Below are 18,363 nucleotides of genomic sequence, written 5' to 3'. Positions count from 1 at the left end.
AATCCATTACGTTACCAGGAGAGAATGTGTAATTAAATTACAGTTGTTTTTGGAAATTTCCATAATGATAATTTTAATTACATTTGAAAGCTAGCCGCAAAGGCTCTTTTTTTTTCCCATATCACTTCCTCTTTCTAAACGCTTGTGATTGGCTCTCTCTGGTCATATGCCATTCTACCGTAGTCTCAAATATGACATATTTCTCCAAATGTGACCTCGAAACGTCATCTTGTGGTGAAATCTATTAGTTAGTTGAAAAAGTTATATTCATAGTTTTATATTTTTGAACACATAAAGAACATTGACTTTTGAACAGTTTTATCTTTGTAATTTTGGACTTTTTTATGGAACATTAATTTATCTCGGATGTCATATGAAGCGATATTGTCTAAATTGTGCACATTAGTAATCCATCCATCCATCCATTTTCTGAGCCACTTCTCCTCACTAGGGTCGCGGGTGTGCTGAAGCCTAGCCCAGCTGTCATCGGGCAGGAGGCGAGGTACACCCTGAACTGGTTGTCAGCCAATCATAGGGCACATGGAAAGAAACAACCATTCACACTCACAGTCATGCCTACGGGCAATTTAGAGTCTCCAATGAATGCATGTTTTTGGGATGTGGGAGGAAACCGGAGTGCCCGGAGAAAACCCACGCAGGCACGGGGAGAACATGCAAACTCCACACAGGCGGGGCCGGGCATTGAACCCGGGTCCTCAGAACTGTGAGGGTGACACTCTAACCAGTCGGCCACCGTGCCGCCACATTAGTAATTATTATTATTATTACTGCGTTCTTTTTCAGCATTCAAATCATAGCATTTCCATTATTTTAGACTCGATGGAGAACAGTTATTTTTCTTATTATTTTCCCTTCAAACATTTCAGTCTCGTTTTTCTCCAAACAGTTTGGCACAGATCATTTCAGTATCGTTTTAATTTTTGACCGTTTCCATAGTAAAATGTACCCGCTACCATTCCTCACATCTTGACCTTTTTATTAGCAGTAGTGTAATACGCTAGTGTATTGTCACTACTATTTTTTTTTTTAAATACTAATGAAAGTTTATGTTTCCACATACTGTAGATAAATGCTTTAATCTTGTTCACAATCATTCAGAAAGGCAGTAAGGCATGATTAATCAATAATCGTTTCCACACAATCATCAGAATATCCTCACTGTCTCGATACATACTGTAAGTCATAAGTCGTCTTTAAAGATGAGTTGTTGTATTGCGCACTTTTTCTTTTTTACACAGCACCCTCCTCACTGGTACTTTTACAGATAAAAGTGATGTAAAATTGGATTTCTGCTCAAATAACTGCGATTATAAAAATTTTATGTTGTCTGGGGTGTAAAGAAAGTGGTGAAACTTTCCGCTCCTTGTTGCTGCTGCAAGCTCTCTGGCCCTCTGCCTGGTCGCTGCGTGTTTATGGCTGTGTGTGTGTGTGTGTGTGTGTGTGTGTGTGTGTGTGAAATGTGTGTGAAATGTGTGTTGCTTCGCAGTGGATGATTGAGAGTAGCAATTAGGGACATAATTAGTGGCTATCAAACACACACACACACACACACACACACACACACTAAAACTCAAAAGCAATGTGCATAAACACTGGTGCAGAAGTGCACGAATAATGCAACTTCATACGCACACACTTATAGATAATGAGGCAAGGAAATACTGTACATACTCACTGAGTGTATATGTGTGTGTGTTTACTGGATACCATAATATAATTCCATTCACGTTTTAAGTGTTTAATTGGCTTTTAAATCCCAGCATGTAATTATATGGCTGTGACACGCAGACTCAGTGGGACACGCGTGCACACACATACGCTACAGCTGTTCATTAGCGTGATGGCTTTGCTTGTGTCTTAGCTGTAATCACATCGTGTTTACATTTCAGATGAGAAGAAAGGCCGAATCACTGCGACCATGCACGCCCGCTCGAAAAAACCTTACACACATTCACCAGTGTGAAGTTTCAACTTTCTTCAATCAGATCAACTTTAGAGACATAGCATAGAATAATGGACCACTAGGACACACATGCAAGCACGCATACACGCACACACACACGTGCATCCATTATGTAATGGATATGTACAAGTCATTCTTTTCTAATGCAGGAAAAAACTGATGCATGTCTGGTTAGCGCGTCTGCCTCACAGTTCTGAGTACCTGGGTTCAATCTCCGGCCCCGCCTGTGTGGAGACTGCATGTTCTCCCCGTGCCTACATGGGTTTTCTCCGGGCACTCCGGTTTCCTCCCACATCCCAAAAACATGCGTGGTAGGTTGATTGAAGACTCTAAAAGTGCCCGTAGGTGTGAATGTGAGTGTGAATGGTTGTTTGTTTATGTGTGCCCTGCGATTGGCTGGCAACCAGTTCAGGGTGTACCCCGCCTCCTGCCCGAAGATAGCTGGGATAGGCTCCCTCCAGCACGCGGCTCAGAAAATGGATGGATGGATTTTAACATTCTTAAAGTAGGCATTTTTTTCCACTATTTAAAATAGTTCTCATGTGTCTTAATAACATGTCTATATTATGCTTTTGTCAAAATAGCACCAGGCTCAAGAATTATTAGCACATCTTTATTATTTGCCTACTTCTGCAACTCCATTCTTGCAACAACACTCAAAATCTGTCCGATTGGAGGGTATCTCTAGTTTATAGCCCCTCACTCCTCACACATTTAATCGGATTGAGTTCTGGACTCAAGCATTCCAATCGTTAATGTTCTTCTGGTTAATCTTTTTTAGATGCGTGTTTGTGGTGATTGTCATGTCTGAAAGGTGAAATTACTCTTCATCATCAGCTTTCTTCCAGAGATTTTAATGATTCGTGCAACAATTTACCATTCATAGGATTTACACTGACTAAAGCCTAAATATGGTATTTCAACAATGGTCTGCTCACTTTCTGTCTCCGCAGAATGCTGGATTATTCAGGGTCACTGCTGACATCCATTTTTTTCCTCTTAATTTTCCTTGGTGGATGAAGTTTACTACATAAAAGCTGTACATGTAGCAATAATGTCTCATCTTTGCGTCCAGACCTTCAGTCCAAAGCTGACGAGTTGAACCGCATGCTGGCACGCAAAGACGGAACGCCGGAAAAAGGTTTGAAGGAGATAAAGGAGGAGATTCAAACCATGCTGGCCGAGATGAGAAAACGACAGCTGGGAGAGAAGCGGATCATTGCCGAGGAGGAGATGGAGTATGAATACACATGCATACTTGCATACTAGACACACTCATAACTTACGTGCATTTTTTTCTGCCACCAAATTACAATGCTGCTCATCTTAAGAAAGCTATCTTTTATTCTAAATCACGCTAGAATTCTATACCTTATCCTGCACCAAATTATTCTCCTGGACTTATTATTGGTGTGTCATGTATGAAGTAAGCAAAGTCAATCTATACATTCCTAATGAATTTAACTACTATCCTGTACAGTACCAACATACAGTAAGGCTGTGGTGAAGATTTAGTTTTTTTTTTTGCTCCTGGGCTCCCCCTACAGTTGTGAAATGTAACTTTCTGGTATGCCACTGTGATTAATACCCAGAACCTGTCAAATATGAGGTAATGTGCTAATCACTTCCACACCGTGCTGCCCGCATTATAACATCATGTCTTGAAATGAATTATTTTACTGTGCAGAAGAACAGTGCACACAACTTTAAACAGTAATGTTAGCAATGATGCCAGCGCAAACCCGAAATGCACTTTTTCTTATAGGCCGCTATGGTAAGTGATCAGGTGCTGTCATGGCAATGAAAATTATGCTATTATCCCTGTTACAAGCCAGTCTACTTTGACAATGGCTTTAAGGCCGTTAATTCAAGGCACATTATTACTGTGACTACTTAATATGGCTTTAATTTACAATCAATATAAAACCAACGAATGAAATAAAGGGTAGGCTTGAATGTTTGCACATTATCCAAGTCAACACATCCTACACTGCCGTACACTGTGAAGAAGCCACAAGTTTGTGCTGATGAAGTCTTTCTGGCATTTTCGGTCAGTAATCTACACTCTTTCTCCTCCCGTCCTCCTCTCTCACTTTATCTCTTTAGCGCATTAAATGTTGACGAGGTCGATAAGTTAATTAAAACTATGGCTGCAGGGGGAGACACAGACATAACGATGCTGAGATACGAGAATAGGGGTGAACGGAGGAAAGACTAAATGATGGACACAGTATTGGGAGATAATGCACATGGAAAATAAGGCTAAAGATAAATCGCCCTTGCCACGCTCTTGTCTTTGAGACTGAACCCAGCAGACAGTTTGACCAAAACAGCCAATAAATAAAACACATCACTTTATACCAATGCCTGAAAAGGTAGCTACAAATGTCTTTCATGAAATGTATATAAACACTGTCAAATGTTGAAAATAGTCACTGTGATCATTTAGAATACATATTTATTTTTACTCGTTTTCATCTCACTGTCCCCAATAGACTTCATTAATATTATACCAAGTCCAATAATTACCTTGCATGTATCTGCCAAAACTGTGCAAAATCCTTTGAGCGGCATCAACTGGGGAGAGCTCGTTTCTTCTTGTCTCGGTTAATGCTAATCATGCATTCAGGGCCTCTGTGGTAAACATACAAATGTTCGGAAAACTCCTTTTCAAAGGTGAGAAGTTTGGTTTTCAAAACTTGCTCTCCTGAGTATTTGGCACGATTTTGTTTAAGATATATGCACTGTGTTTTGTGGACATTTGAAACATGTCCTAAATGCTTAGATATTAGGACAACATTTGCTGCTTTCAGTGCATTTCTACCATGACATATAGCTATATTTGGGGTGCACTTAGTATTATTCCAAACACCAACACGTCAGGTGTCGATTGAGTGTGGATGACCCTGGCAGTGATGCAACAGAAACTACATTATAGGATCTTTGCAAATACTAATTCATGTGATAAATCATATACAGGTGTTTTAAACACTGTCAGCTCTCAATTTGGCGAACAGGAAATGCTTATCCAGTGACTTGTAATAGTCAAGGCCTTTATAAACTAATTAGAATAACCAATTTATATGACATGTATACACACCTTGTAAGGATACCCTTATAAATGCAGGCAAGCATGCGATCATGCTCTCAATTCTTCTCTAATGACTCATAGCAGTCCATTAAGACTATTGTATTTTTCGGACAATAAGGCGCACCGGAGTATAAAGCGCACTATCAATGAACGGGTCTGTTTTCATACATAGGGCGTACCGGATTATAAGGCACATTAAGTGAAACAAAACAGTCAGATAAGTCACTTATACACACACCATATTATGTTGAAGCACAGTAAGTATTGCTCCTTGGGGTGGCTCACTACGTAATGCTCCGACAATCCGGCTTCGTAGCTTACCAAAGTCATACTAAAGCATTTTGACAGATTTTTGAGCGCCTTGTACCACATAAAATCGCTTCGAGGTCAGTAAGCACCACCAGAATTCATACATAAGGCGCAGCGGATTATAAAGTGCACTGTCGATTTTTTTTTGAAAATGTAAGGATTTTAAGTGCGCCTTATAGTCAGAAAAGTATGGTATCTAAAATATTAATTAAATGATTTACAATGAAAAAATGACCATGGACCAACATAATGTATATTTTAAAACTAATTGTGATCCTCACTCCTTCCAGCCTGGCAGAGCAGTTGTTCCAGAAAATGAAGAGGATGTTCGGTGATCCTCATCAAGCCACAGAAGACCTAAAAGCAGAGGTGCTCGCAACTCACAATTTATAATCCTTGTGCTTGAACAATACTGAACTGAATTACAGTAACTTATTCTCCTTCCTAGATAAAAGGCAAGCTGTCAGACCATGAGGGCAAACTTCAGGAGGCCCAAGATCTTCTTTACTCTGCTCGTGAGAAAACAAGGCTGGCTGGCTTGCTGGCTGGACAAAACCAAGTCAACCTCACATTCTTGGAGGTACATGATTAAATTAACTCTGGACACATAAAACCATGGGTTTTAATTTTGAAATAACTGTATAACTGCAATGGGGCAATGCAAAATGAAGGTGAAGGCTTTCTTCAGTTTTACCATCCTGAAAACTCACCAACTAATGCAAGCGTGTTTGTTTGATAGGGTGTGATTTCCAAAATGTGCTCAGTGGATCCCCCTACTGCCTGTTGTAAACCTCCAATGGCGTCGGGAATGCAATAATTCGGTTCAATGCCGCAGCTTTTTAATGGAAAGTGTTATTACTTGAATTGCACTCACTAAAAAGCTGACTATAATGAATAATTCCTACCAAGTTCATCGTGTCTTGAAATAAACATTGATCATTGAGCAAAGGTTGTGCAAACACTACACCACTCCGAACATTAATGCTGATAGTGACGCTATTGGTGACACAACATGAGAGGTGTCCTAGCTGGTTCACCAATGTGATAAGGTCCCGCAAATGTCATGTGGCTGATAGTAGTAATATACAATGCAAAGGATAGCATGTAGAAATTACATTTACGTACATCATGGTATATGCTGTATTGTATTATCCCTCTTCTGATGTGACTGATTCCACAAGTGGGATTTTATTTTCATACTGTGAAGAGCAGAAGAGTTTCTCTAAATCCCTAGGTGTCTCTGAAGAGAGAAAATGTTACAGCACTATGCTCCAAATAGATAATTACAATTATGTAATTAATTTTCCACCTACAACTGGGACTACTAAAGGAGCTGTCTACATTATTAGCGCCAAGGGGACTCAATAAAGAGCTCTCTGTGTATTTTTTTGTTGTGTGTGTAAAATTGTGTTATGCTTGTGAGCATTTAATTTTTATTAATTTAGTTATATATTTTTGAGCCAATATTGTTGGGTATTATTATAATTCCTTGGCTTGTCTTTACAGTCACTCATGTATTAAAACTTGATTACATAAAATATGTACCTTGTTAGGAACTATTACTTCTATTTTCCCATCACCCAACACAGTTAGGATTTTTTTATTTGTTTTTATTCGCGCATCATTCACGTGCAACGTCTACTTCAATAATTCCCAGTTAGTCTGCCGTGAGAGATCCTCAGGTGTTGTGGGAAGTGATCTTTTTTCACTTTTTATACGCTTCATTTTTATTTATTTACTATTATTTAATAATTTAATAATAATAATAATAAAAATAAAAATAATATAATTGATTTACTACAAATATTGTTGTTTGTTTTTGTTGTTCATCTATTTATGCCAGTGACAAGCAGGACAATTAAATGCTCTTCTACTTGATGCCATTCATACAACACAATGACGGTGTGATGGTTTGTTCTCTTGCAGAGGAAGCATGCTGCAGTCCTTGGGGTTAAAGAAGAAGCACAAAAGGTCCTGGGGGAAGGAGAAACCCTTTTGGATGATGCCAACCAGCTCTCAGACAACATCAATAAAGAGTTAGAGGTACGACAAAGGGCCTTGTTGGAAGATTGTGTTACACTGTGTCGTGTGTAAGATGTTGTGTTCGGTCTGACTCTTGAGTATTGGATCTCTTTTGTAGGATGCGGAGGAGATGAGGAAAGACCTCGGTCCTCTTAACGAGCAGCTGGATGACAAAGTCCGGGACCTCACCGACGGTTTGAGTGGTGGCGGCCTGGCTCATCGCGTGCGTGCTGCTGAGGATCACGCCCAACAGCTTAATGAATCCGCTGCAATTTTGGATGGGTAACGATGAGCCCCGTTGCAGAATTTAACACCGCAAAACAGAAATGAGAAACGACTCTTTTGTCCTCTTCTCACAGAATCTTGGCCGAAGCGAAGAATCTCTCCTTCAACGCAACAGCTGCCTTCAAAGCATACACAAACATTAAAGCGAATGTTGACGAAGCAGAGAAAGAGGCGAAGATGGCCAAGCAGAGGGGGTCAGAAGCACTGACAATGGTAAGAAGTACACACGCACATTTAGAGACTTCTAGTTTTAATGAATGAAACTTATTATTCAATATACTTGAATAGTGATCCGTGCGTGCATGTTTTTGTGCAGTTCCAAAGTCATACAGTTCACTTGCACAGTTGTGTAGAGTTTGCACGCTCCATCAATCACAGTTTGGTGCTTTTTTCCCATCATTCTTCTTCCTTTCATGTTTGGTTTTGTATTTGTACTTCACTCAAATTTTGTCGCCGCTTGCTCATGTCTTCTTCTCACAAACAAACAAAATCAAAATGTTCTTAAAGTGAAAGGTTGTACAGAAGATATTATGAAGTATGAAGAGATCCTGAAAAAAACCTTTCTGCGAATGTCATTTAGCAAAGCAACATGGTCAATCTGACACCAGAAAGGTGATATGCAGATGACTTCACCTTTGTATGCCAAATGAAAGCTATTTAATTCATGAGTGGCTCCCAAATCCTGAAGCGTTCTTTGTCACAGATTTTCCTTTGTGTGTGTATGTGTGTGTTGGTGTGTGTGTGTGCGCGTGTGCGTGTGTGTGTGTAGGCTTTAGGCCCAGAGATCCCAGTGAAGGAGGAAGCTCAAGGTGCCCTTCAGAAGAGTCTCAAGCTGCTCAACCAGGCTAAGCAACTCCATAATGATGTCAAAGGTATTGTGCGTGCGTGTATACTTGGCAATACTGAGCAGAAATAAGGCATTTCCTCAAATAATGCATGTCCCTCGAATAGCCCCAATTAGTCACCAGGTCTGCCAGCTACAAATAAACGCCTCCTTTTTCCCGAAAAAACACATAGTCATTGTAATTACCTGAGTTCAGAGACAAACGTTCACACATTCAGGAGTTTTTGTAGCTTCACAGCCCATTTGAATTCAGTTCTAACCAAAACAGCAGCGCTAACAGATGCATGTAAACAGTGTGGAGTCTTACTGCATACCAGTTACCTGCACAGTATTGAAGATGATCTTTCTGTGCACCTTTGTAACCGTTGCTATTTATGTCTTGGGGTGATGGGCTTATTAGTTCCTCCTGACCTGCCATTAGTCATTTTCATTTATTTATTTTTTAAGCTGCAATTTCACTTGACATAAATTATATAAGGCTACCTCATTAGACACCCTGCCCTGGATATCTTCTGTTGAGTAAATAAACACCCCCAGCCACTACTTGTCGAAAGTGCAAATTGTGTGTAATAGCAGGCAATGGAAATTTTGTCATACAAGTGTTTCAGTAAGGAAGTGTAAGTTATTTTCAACAAAAATATTACTGCTCCTGTTTTAGTCAGCTATCTTTTCTGTCTGTTTTTTGAACTATAGACAATGCTGCTACTGTCTCTGGACTAAAGGGCAGAGTTAAATCTGCAAGAGACCGAACCAAAGACCTGCTCAAAGCTATCAATGGAACCATGACAACACTCGGCACTATTCCCAATGGTATGACTGCACAAATGTACCGTGTACGAGCGAGACAGAGAGAGTTCAAGTGACAGTGAAATCAATGAGCGCATGAATGGAGCTCAGTTGCTCTTCTAAATTAAACTTGACACAGGTTTAGAGGTTGCCAAGTCAATATGGTAGACACAGATAGGTAACAATAACAATAACAATAAGATAAAACTACTGGAACACATCCAAACTGCAGAGGTATAGTAAGTATTGGTCCCCTTTACCAGAGCAAAAATATGTTTACCTTTAACTGACATTTTGCCAAATGGAGCCAGGCTTAAATTCCTTTTTGGTGCTCTCAAAATTATAATTCAAACCTTTAGAGATTATTGTTCAGTTCCAAAGCAAGAGCCTGTTATGTGATGCTCCTCATCAGATGGGGAACTATACTTGGTAACTTAAGTAGGTGTGAAAAATGAGCATTTGGATGCCCACCTCACTATAAGTGAGTGGAACTTTATCAGGTTTATTTCTTTCAGACAATCGACAAAGAAGACTCATATTATTAATGATAATGTATGAGGATATAGAATGATTTGACACATTTAATTGAAATATGATGAAAGAGTCCTATGCCGAAACTCCGTGCTCCCATCAGTTTGGTTATTTTAGAAGACCACATTTATTTATTTGTTTAACTGCTGAAGGGAGAAGTAGAACATGTATCAAATATGCATATTTTCAAAGAGCAAAGATGCTTTCAAGAGTAACATTAAAATCAACAAAAAGACAGTACTGTAACAAAGAGAGAAAAAAAGTATGTTGAAAGATAATGGGGTTCCTATGAAACACCAAGTGTTAAGATGTTTGACCTTTTTAGAGATCTGAAATAGTTGAATGGTATAAATTCATTTTACCTTAAATCTAAAATAAAACAATAGAACAGAAATGTACTGCATCTTATTTTTTCAAAAGTGTCCTGCTAATTTTACTATGTCAAAAAGGATATTACTTCAATGCTAGTATTACACTGTGAGACAATACAAATAAAGAGCAAACAAGTAAAAAAGTCCAATAATTATTAATAATTCATCCATCCATCACTTTTCTGTACCGCTTATCCTCACTAGGGTCGCGGGCGTGCTGGAGCCTATCCCAGCTATGTTCGGGCAAGAGGCGGGGTACACCCTGAACTGGTCGGCAGCCACTCGTAGTAATTAATAATAATTAATGTATTATTTTTTTTAAAAGGAAAACGTCAAAATACATGACCAATTCTCTTGGTTGAAAATGTTGAATTTTTGCATATTTTAATCTATTCAGGGTTTATACATCACCTTTTTTTTTTTTTTTTTTTTTTTTTTTTTTTTTTTACATGAAGGAACCTTGGTAGCTTAATTGTTTTGCTTGACTAAGTAAGAACTCTGCAGTGACTATGAACTACCATCTTCAACATGAGTCTTGTATAAGTTGAAATATAACACATGCATTGGCTTGATGGCTTTTTGCCAGTGAAGACTATATTTGACTAAACATTGTCATCTGGCAGACACAGCAGCCAAGCTGGCGGCGACAAAGACTGTGGCCGCTGAGGCAAACGCTACGGCCATCGACGTCCTGGAGCGCCTCGCGGCCTTGAACCTTCAGGTCAACGACATACAGAAGAACTTCAGCAAGTTGGCCGACACGGTCAACACTGCCAACAAAATGATCCAGGACCCGGAGAAAAACAGTAAGTATGGTTTGTTGCTTACGTGGTAGCACAAGTGAAGTATTACACTTGTTTATGAATAATTTTTTAAAGTCACAGTTTTATTTGAAGACCTTGTTATGATTAGCTAAACACATTAACTAAATTAATTACATTGGGACCCTCTGAAGTTGAACAACTTTGACTGAATTTGACTTTCGATTTCAAGGAAAATCTGTTTAAAAAGTCAGCAACATTTGGAAGTCAAATGAAAACAAATGAAAACAGGCTAAGATGCATTTATTTATTTACTGTACCCAATATTTTTTGCCTCTTTGGCAGGATATTATTATTTTTTTTTTATTTACTTATGCTTTCACAAGGGCTAAACAAAAAAGAAAATATAACATTTTTGATGTTACACAATGGAAAATGTTCATTTTGCACTTGACAATTAACTATGCCAAAACATCGGTTTTGACTTATTTTTATTATAGTAAAGCAGATTCATTCTGTCGTATCAAAGTAATTATTATTATTTTTATTTTTTTTTTAATTGTATTTTACATGAATTTCACTCCACAAACTACTGCATGTTTGATGTTTTGTTCAAAGATATGATTAGACCATGACTAGTTGTGGTAAATTATAACTACAATAATTACAAATATGTTGTCTCTTTGTTTGTTTGTCCTTCACCCCCACAGCTATAAGTATGTCTATTTATTTTATTTTACCTTGATGTAAACACTTATCATCAATGGTGCCCCAATACAATGCTAATTTAATAATCTGATCTCTGCAGGTTTATCCAAACCTGATTTGTCCCAATTTGCAAATTTTTTGATTGGAATTGAATTGTATTGGAGCACCATACTTTTGTATCTTTTCAAGCTATAAAGTCACAGTAGCTGCTCCTAATAATAATAATCTCTGCTCCAGCATGAGCTCTGTGCACACTGCAAAGCATGGAACTCTATTCAGTCTGCTTCAGTCTGCCTTTCGCCAGTGTCCATTCAAATAAATAGTATAGACCAGCTTCTCTTTGAATGCTGAGCTGAGCTACACTAATTGATTGGCTCTTTCTCTTTTTCCGCCTCTACCTCTCTTCCTCTTTATTTATCTTGTCTTTTTTCTCTGTGTTAAATCGATGACTGAGTGATTCAGCTGCTTTCAATATTCCCCCTCTCCTCGTCGCGTGCCGCCACCCTCAGCAGTAAAGTTCTGTATGCGATGATGTCGCTGATTGTGTATCAAAAACTACCCCGTCTCTTTTTATCAGTCCACGCAGCTGGAGCTAAAGTGAAGGATTTAGAAGATGAAGCTGATCGGCTGTTGGAGAAGCTGAAGCCTATCAAAAAGCTGGAGGACAACTTGAGGCGAAACATCTCACAGATCAAGGAACTGATCAACCAAGCCAGGAAACAAGCTAACTCAGTAAGGAACACTGGAGAATCTTTTTGTGAACTAACACACAGAATCAGTTTACTGTAGATTTGACTTTCTCTTTCTCTTCAGATCAAAGTGTCGGTGTCGTCAGGTGGTGACTGTTTGCGGAGTTACCGCCCTGACATCAGGAAGGGCAGGTACAACACCATCATTCTTCATGTCAAAACCACAACGCCCGATAATCTTCTCTTGTACCTCGGTTCTGCCAAATATGTAAGTATATATACACCTGTGTTAAAGTCTAGTAAAAATCACTCAAAACCAGAAATTCCCTCAAACGTTCCCTGTAAATGCTGAAAAGCTAAGTTACCAACAAATGAGTGTTCCATCATAGCATGTCATAGCTATCCCGCTATCATGTGCTTGTATACAGGCACCTCCAGTAAATGTTTTCAAAAGAAAAACATCTATCCATCCATCCATTTTCTACCGCTTATCCGAGGTCGGGTCGCGGGGGCAGTAGCTTTAGCAGGGACACCCAGACTTCCCTCACCCCAGCCACTTCATCCAGCTCTTCCGGGGGGATCCCGAGGCGTTCCCAGGCCAGCTGAAAGACGTAGTCTCTCCAGCATGTCCTGGGTCGTCCCCGGGGTCTCCTCCCGGTGGGACGTGCCCGGAACACCTCACTCAGCTTGGGGGGATTGTCGCTTGTAATTTGTCAGCAATTGGAATGCATGCCAGACTGATTTAGAGTCGTTAGCGCTAAACTGTTTTTCCAACTTTGCTGCATAGTTCCTCTTTGCAATGTTAATTTTTTTAGTCAGCTGGTTTCTAGCTCGATTATACAGGGCCCTGTCAACGCTTTGATATGCGCCCTCGTTAGCTTGGCGAAGTTGCTTAAGTTTGGCAGTGAACCACGGCTTGTTGTTGTTGAAAGTGTGAAATGACTTTGTTGGTACACAAACCTCTTCACAGAAACTGATATAGGATGTGACAGTGTCCGTATATTCATCCAGGCTGCCAGCTGAATTTTCAAAGACACTCCAGTCTGTGCAGTCTAAAAAGCTTTGAAGTTCCATCTTTGCTTCATTGGTCCACTTTTTCGCTGTTTTCACTGTAGGCTTCGCACATTTAAGTTCTTGCCTGTATATCGGTATTAAGTTAAGCAGTGATCAGACGAGCCCAGTGCTGCACGAGGTATAGCACGGTATGTGTTGTTTTGCGTAGTATAGCAGTGGTCCAAAATGTTATTTTCCCTGGTAGGACAGTCGATGTGCTGCTTATATTTAGGGAGTTCGTGGTTGAGTTTAGCTTTGTTAATGTCCCCAAGAATAATGAGGGGTGAATCCGGGTGTTTCAATTTCAATTTCGTTGACTTGTTCAGCGAGCATTAGCAGTGCGGCGTTCGTGTTAGCTTGCGGCGGAATGTAAACACCAGTGAGAATGAATGATGCAATCTCACGCGGCGAGTAGAATGGCTTACAGTTCAAAAACAGCGACTCCAAATGCGGGCTGCAGTGTGTGCTGAGCTCCGTGATGTCCGTACACCAGTTTTCGTTGCTATAGAAGCATCTGTGAAGATGGAAGCCGGGAAGCATGACGGCGCCATCGGGTACAGCGTCACAAAGCCAAGTCTCCGTAAAGCACATGGCGACGGAACGTCCGAAGTCTTTCCAGAAAAATCTGTTAAAAGTTTTATTGTGATGCTTCTATAGATTGTGTTACATTCAGTCAAAACCAACTCTGAGAGTACTGCTGATAATGCCAAAGTGTGTTCATAAGCATATGCATGCTTGTGAGTGTGTCCAAGCAAGTCTTGACAATTAACAGCTTTCAGTTGCTATCTGCTTTTAGGTTGATTTCCCCTGAGAAATCAGAGCGTTGCTGCATTTGACTGGGAAGTCTTGTGCGCTAATGTGTACAAGTTGTGTGTGTGTGTGTGTCACTAAAATTCCCCATAAGTGAAACATTCCGCATGAATAGGCGCGCTGCATCTGTGTGCGTGTTCACATACACCTCTAACATTTCACTAATAGTGTGTAATGCTGGCTGAATTGCAACGACGCAGCCGTGCTAATGAATAATGGCCATTCCTCTGGGAGGGCAACAAAGATAAGAGGGGGTGTGTGTGAATGTGTGTCTGCCTATTTGACTAATAATCTCTAAGTGTGCATATTGCTATATGAATAATAAATACTGAGTGTAAACGTAATTCTTTAGCTGCATCGAGATGAGAGCGTATGCTCCAAAGCCACTTTTTTTTCCATCCATAATAATACAGGCTCATCCATAATAATAGAAAAATTAATCAAAATACAAAACTGAGAAAATCAGGTTAAGGAGGCGGAATAGTTAAGGTTCTTTCTCCTTCACTGACTTAGTCAACTCTTGAATGTTTACATACGTGTAAATTATGTACGTATAATGTTAACTAATGTATTTATTCTATGACATATAGTCGCTTCTATAATTGTTCAAGTATGTGCCTTGTCTTCTTATTCCTCGTGATTGTTGTCTTCATTAAGTAATTAAATCCCCAGGTTTCACCACTTACACAGACAGTCCTGAGAGGCAGATTGCTTCATGTTTTTACTACCGAATCATTTTACACTCGAAAGTCAAACACAATCCGTTTGCAGGGCACAATTGTTTTCCCTATTGGAGATACTGAAAACGTTCCTTTTTTTGTTCAAGGGTCAAACTGTTGTCAACATAACCCCTGATTAACTATGCAGGCAATGTTTTAAGTACCATTTTAACACTTAACTGTCATACATGTAATACATAGTTAGCCACTGTTAATAGTAAGACTTAAAACATTGTGTTCTGAATAAGTTAGAACCATCCATCCATCCATCTTCTGTACCTCTTATCCTCACTACGGTCGTGGGCATGCTGGAGCCTATCCCAGCTATGATCGGGCAGGAGGCGAGGTACACCCTGAACTGGTTGCCAGCACATCGCAGGGCACATATAAACAAACAACCATTTGCACTCAGATTCACACCTACGGGCAATTTAGAGTTGTCAATTAACCTACCATGCATGTTTTTGGGATGTGGGAGGAAACTGGAGTGCCCGGAGAAAACCCACGCAGGCACGGGGAGAACATGCAAACTCCACACAGGCGGGGCCGGGGATTGAACGCCGGACCTCTGAACTGTGAGGCAGACACTCTAACCAGTCGCTCACCGTGCCGCCCCATTAGCACTCACCTACGGAATCTTCAATTACCTACCATGCATGTTTTTGGGAAACCGGAGTACCCAGAGAAAACCCACGTAGGCACGAGAAGAACATGCAAACTCCATACAGGCGAGGCTGGATTTGAACCCGGGTGCTCAGAACTGTGAGGCAGACGTGCTAACCAGTCAAGCACCGTGCCATAGTTAAAACATGAACCAAAATGAAATTTGCATAATCTTCACCGTGTCAGTGTTAAATTGTAGACAAATGACAGCCTGCTTGTGTACTGTATATTTCAGGTTGATTTCTTGGCTCTGGAGATGCGTAAGGGAAAGGTGTATTTCCTTTGGGACGTGGGTTCAGGTGTGGGACGGGTGGAATATCCCCATCTCACCATCAATGACGGGAACTGGCACAGAATAGAAGCTTCTCGGTAAGAATTGGGCATTCTGTGTGTTTACTCTATCACTGGCGCGTGCTGTATAATCATCCCATTATTTTCTTTTGATGCTTACAGTATATTTAACAACAGTACAAAGAACCTCATGATTCTTTTCAAAGCAGCATTTGCGTATCTATTCATGTACATACGCAAACTGGATTCAACATAGCAATACGGAACTTATCGCAGCAAATATCAAAAGACCTAACGAGCCGATAAATCCCCATGTTACCCTTTTGTCACAGAAATAGAGACATGGAATGATTCAATCCATCTTTTAGATGAAAGAAAAGCACATATGGATATATTTTAAGATCCCTGTGGTTGGGAACTCCCAATAAGACTTATCAAACTCCATATTCAAAGTTAAAAACAGAAACAGATAGTGGTAAGAAAGTACAACATTGAAAAATATTTTAGCAATCCCAATTAAAAATGTGCAAATGATATCCTATTTGCACCATTGTAAGTAATTTGATTGCACAGCTAACATTATATGTACAACCCCAATTCCAATGAAGTTGGGACGTTGTGTTAAACATAAATAAAAACAGAATACAATTATTTGCAAATCATGTCCAACCTATATTTCATTGAATACACTACAAAGACAATATATTTAAAATGATAAACTTTATTGTTTTAGCAAATAATCATTAACTTAGAATTTTATGGCTGCAACACGTTCCAAAAAAAGCTGGGACAGGTGGCAAAAAAGACTGAGAAAGTTGAGGAATGCTCATCAAACACCTGTTTGGAACATCCCACAGGTGAGCAGGCTAATTGGGAACAGGTGGGTGCCATGATTCGGTATAAAAGGAGCTTTCCTGAATTGCTAAGTCATTCACAAGCAAAGATGGGGCGAGGTTCACCTCTTTGTGAACAAGTGCGTGAGAAAATAGTCAAACAGTTTAAGGACAATGTTCCTCAATGTACAATTGCAAGGAATTTAGGGATTTCATCATCTACGGTCCATAATATCATCAAAAGGTTCAGAGAATCTGAAGAAATCACTGCATGTAAGCGGCAAGGCCGAAAACCAACATTGAATCCTTCAGGTGGCACTGCATCGAAAACCGACATCAATGTGTAAAGGATATTACCACATGGGCTCAAGAACACTTCAGAAAAACAATGTCAGTAAATACAGTTTGGCGCTACATCTGTAAGTGCAACTTGAAACTCTACTATGCAACGCGAAAGCCATGTATCAACAACACCCAGAAACGCCGCCGGCTTCTCTGGGCCCGAGCTCATCTAAGATGGACTGATGCAAAGTGGAAAAGTGTTGTGTGGTCCGACGAGTCCACATTTCAAATTGTTTTTGGAAATTGTGGATGTCGTGTCCTCCGGGCCAAAGAAGAAAAGAACCATCTGGACTGTTATGGACGCAAAGTCCAAAAGCCAGCATCTGTGATAGAATGGGGCTGTGTTAATGCCAATGCCATGGGTAACTTAAACATCTGTGAAGGCACCATTACTGCTGAAAGGTACATACAAGTTTTGGAGAAACATATGCTGCCATCCAAGCAATGTCTTTTTCATGGACGGCCCTGCTTATTTCAGCAAGACAATGCAAGACATTCTGCACATGTTACAACAGCGTGGCTTCGCAGTAAAAGAGTGCGGGTACTAGACTGGCCTGCCTGCGGTCCAGACCTGTCTCCCATTAAAAATGTGTGGTGCATTATGAAGCGTAAAACACGACAACGGAGACACCAGACTGTTGAACAGCTGTAGCTGTACGTCAAGCAGGAATGGGAAAGAATTCCACCTACAAAGCTTCAACAATTAGTGTCCTCAGTTCCCAAACGTTTATTGAATGTTGTGAAAAGAAAAGGTGATGTAACACAGTGGTAAACATGACCCTGTCCCAGCTTTTCTGGAACATGTTGCAGCCATAAAATTCTAAGTTAATGATTATTTGCTAAAAACAATAAAGTTTATCAGTTTGAACATTAAATATCTTGTCTTTGTAGTGTATTCAATTAAATATAGGTCGAACATGATTTGCAAATCATCAAATCACTTAATATTTTGAAGCTATAGAACATTTTATTTGTTTGTGAAATGAAAATAGTGAAACGCAAACGTTTTCAATGAAATATTAGATTTTGTTTTCAATTACAATATTTTCAGTATTGCATACTGTATCTCCCATCATTGTGCATCATTTTAAAAGAGTGCTATTATAGAGTACTATTCGTGTTACTGTAAAATCCAGTTCATAGTCCAATATTGTGTTTAACGTTCAGCACAATATCCTGCTTATTTCTTATGGGAACATGTTGAATGATGTCAATGACCTGATGACAACACTCGACTTGCCGAAAGAAGCCAGGAATAGAAAAATAAATAC

At 39.8% G+C, this 18,363-nt stretch overlaps 1 protein-coding gene across 7 annotated transcripts in view; it reads left to right on the top strand.

Moving 5' to 3' along the window:
• Nucleotides 1–18,363, top strand: part of lama2 (laminin, alpha 2) — a 160,762-nt gene that overhangs the window by 116,456 nt on the left and 25,943 nt on the right. For all 7 annotated transcript variants that reach the window (XM_061753381.1, XM_061753379.1, XM_061753378.1 and 4 more), the window contains 12 exons: nucleotides 3,060–3,222; nucleotides 5,675–5,753; nucleotides 5,833–5,964; nucleotides 7,311–7,427; nucleotides 7,525–7,688; nucleotides 7,766–7,904; nucleotides 8,461–8,563; nucleotides 9,229–9,345; nucleotides 10,847–11,029; nucleotides 12,270–12,424; nucleotides 12,506–12,649; nucleotides 15,862–15,995. In XM_061753381.1, coding sequence (XP_061609365.1) covers nucleotides 3,060–3,222; nucleotides 5,675–5,753; nucleotides 5,833–5,964; nucleotides 7,311–7,427; nucleotides 7,525–7,688; nucleotides 7,766–7,904; nucleotides 8,461–8,563; nucleotides 9,229–9,345; nucleotides 10,847–11,029; nucleotides 12,270–12,424; nucleotides 12,506–12,649; nucleotides 15,862–15,995 — 1,630 coding nt within the window. The remainder of the gene's footprint in view (nucleotides 1–3,059; nucleotides 3,223–5,674; nucleotides 5,754–5,832; nucleotides 5,965–7,310; nucleotides 7,428–7,524; nucleotides 7,689–7,765; nucleotides 7,905–8,460; nucleotides 8,564–9,228; nucleotides 9,346–10,846; nucleotides 11,030–12,269; nucleotides 12,425–12,505; nucleotides 12,650–15,861; nucleotides 15,996–18,363) is intronic.

The sequence above is a fragment of the Phyllopteryx taeniolatus genome, chromosome 18, assembly GCF_024500385.1.
Source record: "Phyllopteryx taeniolatus isolate TA_2022b chromosome 18, UOR_Ptae_1.2, whole genome shotgun sequence".
In the NCBI taxonomy this organism is placed as follows: Eukaryota; Metazoa; Chordata; class Actinopteri; order Syngnathiformes; family Syngnathidae; genus Phyllopteryx; species Phyllopteryx taeniolatus.
Note: the sequence above shows the minus strand (reverse complement) of the source record. Positions and strands in the feature narration are given on the sequence as shown.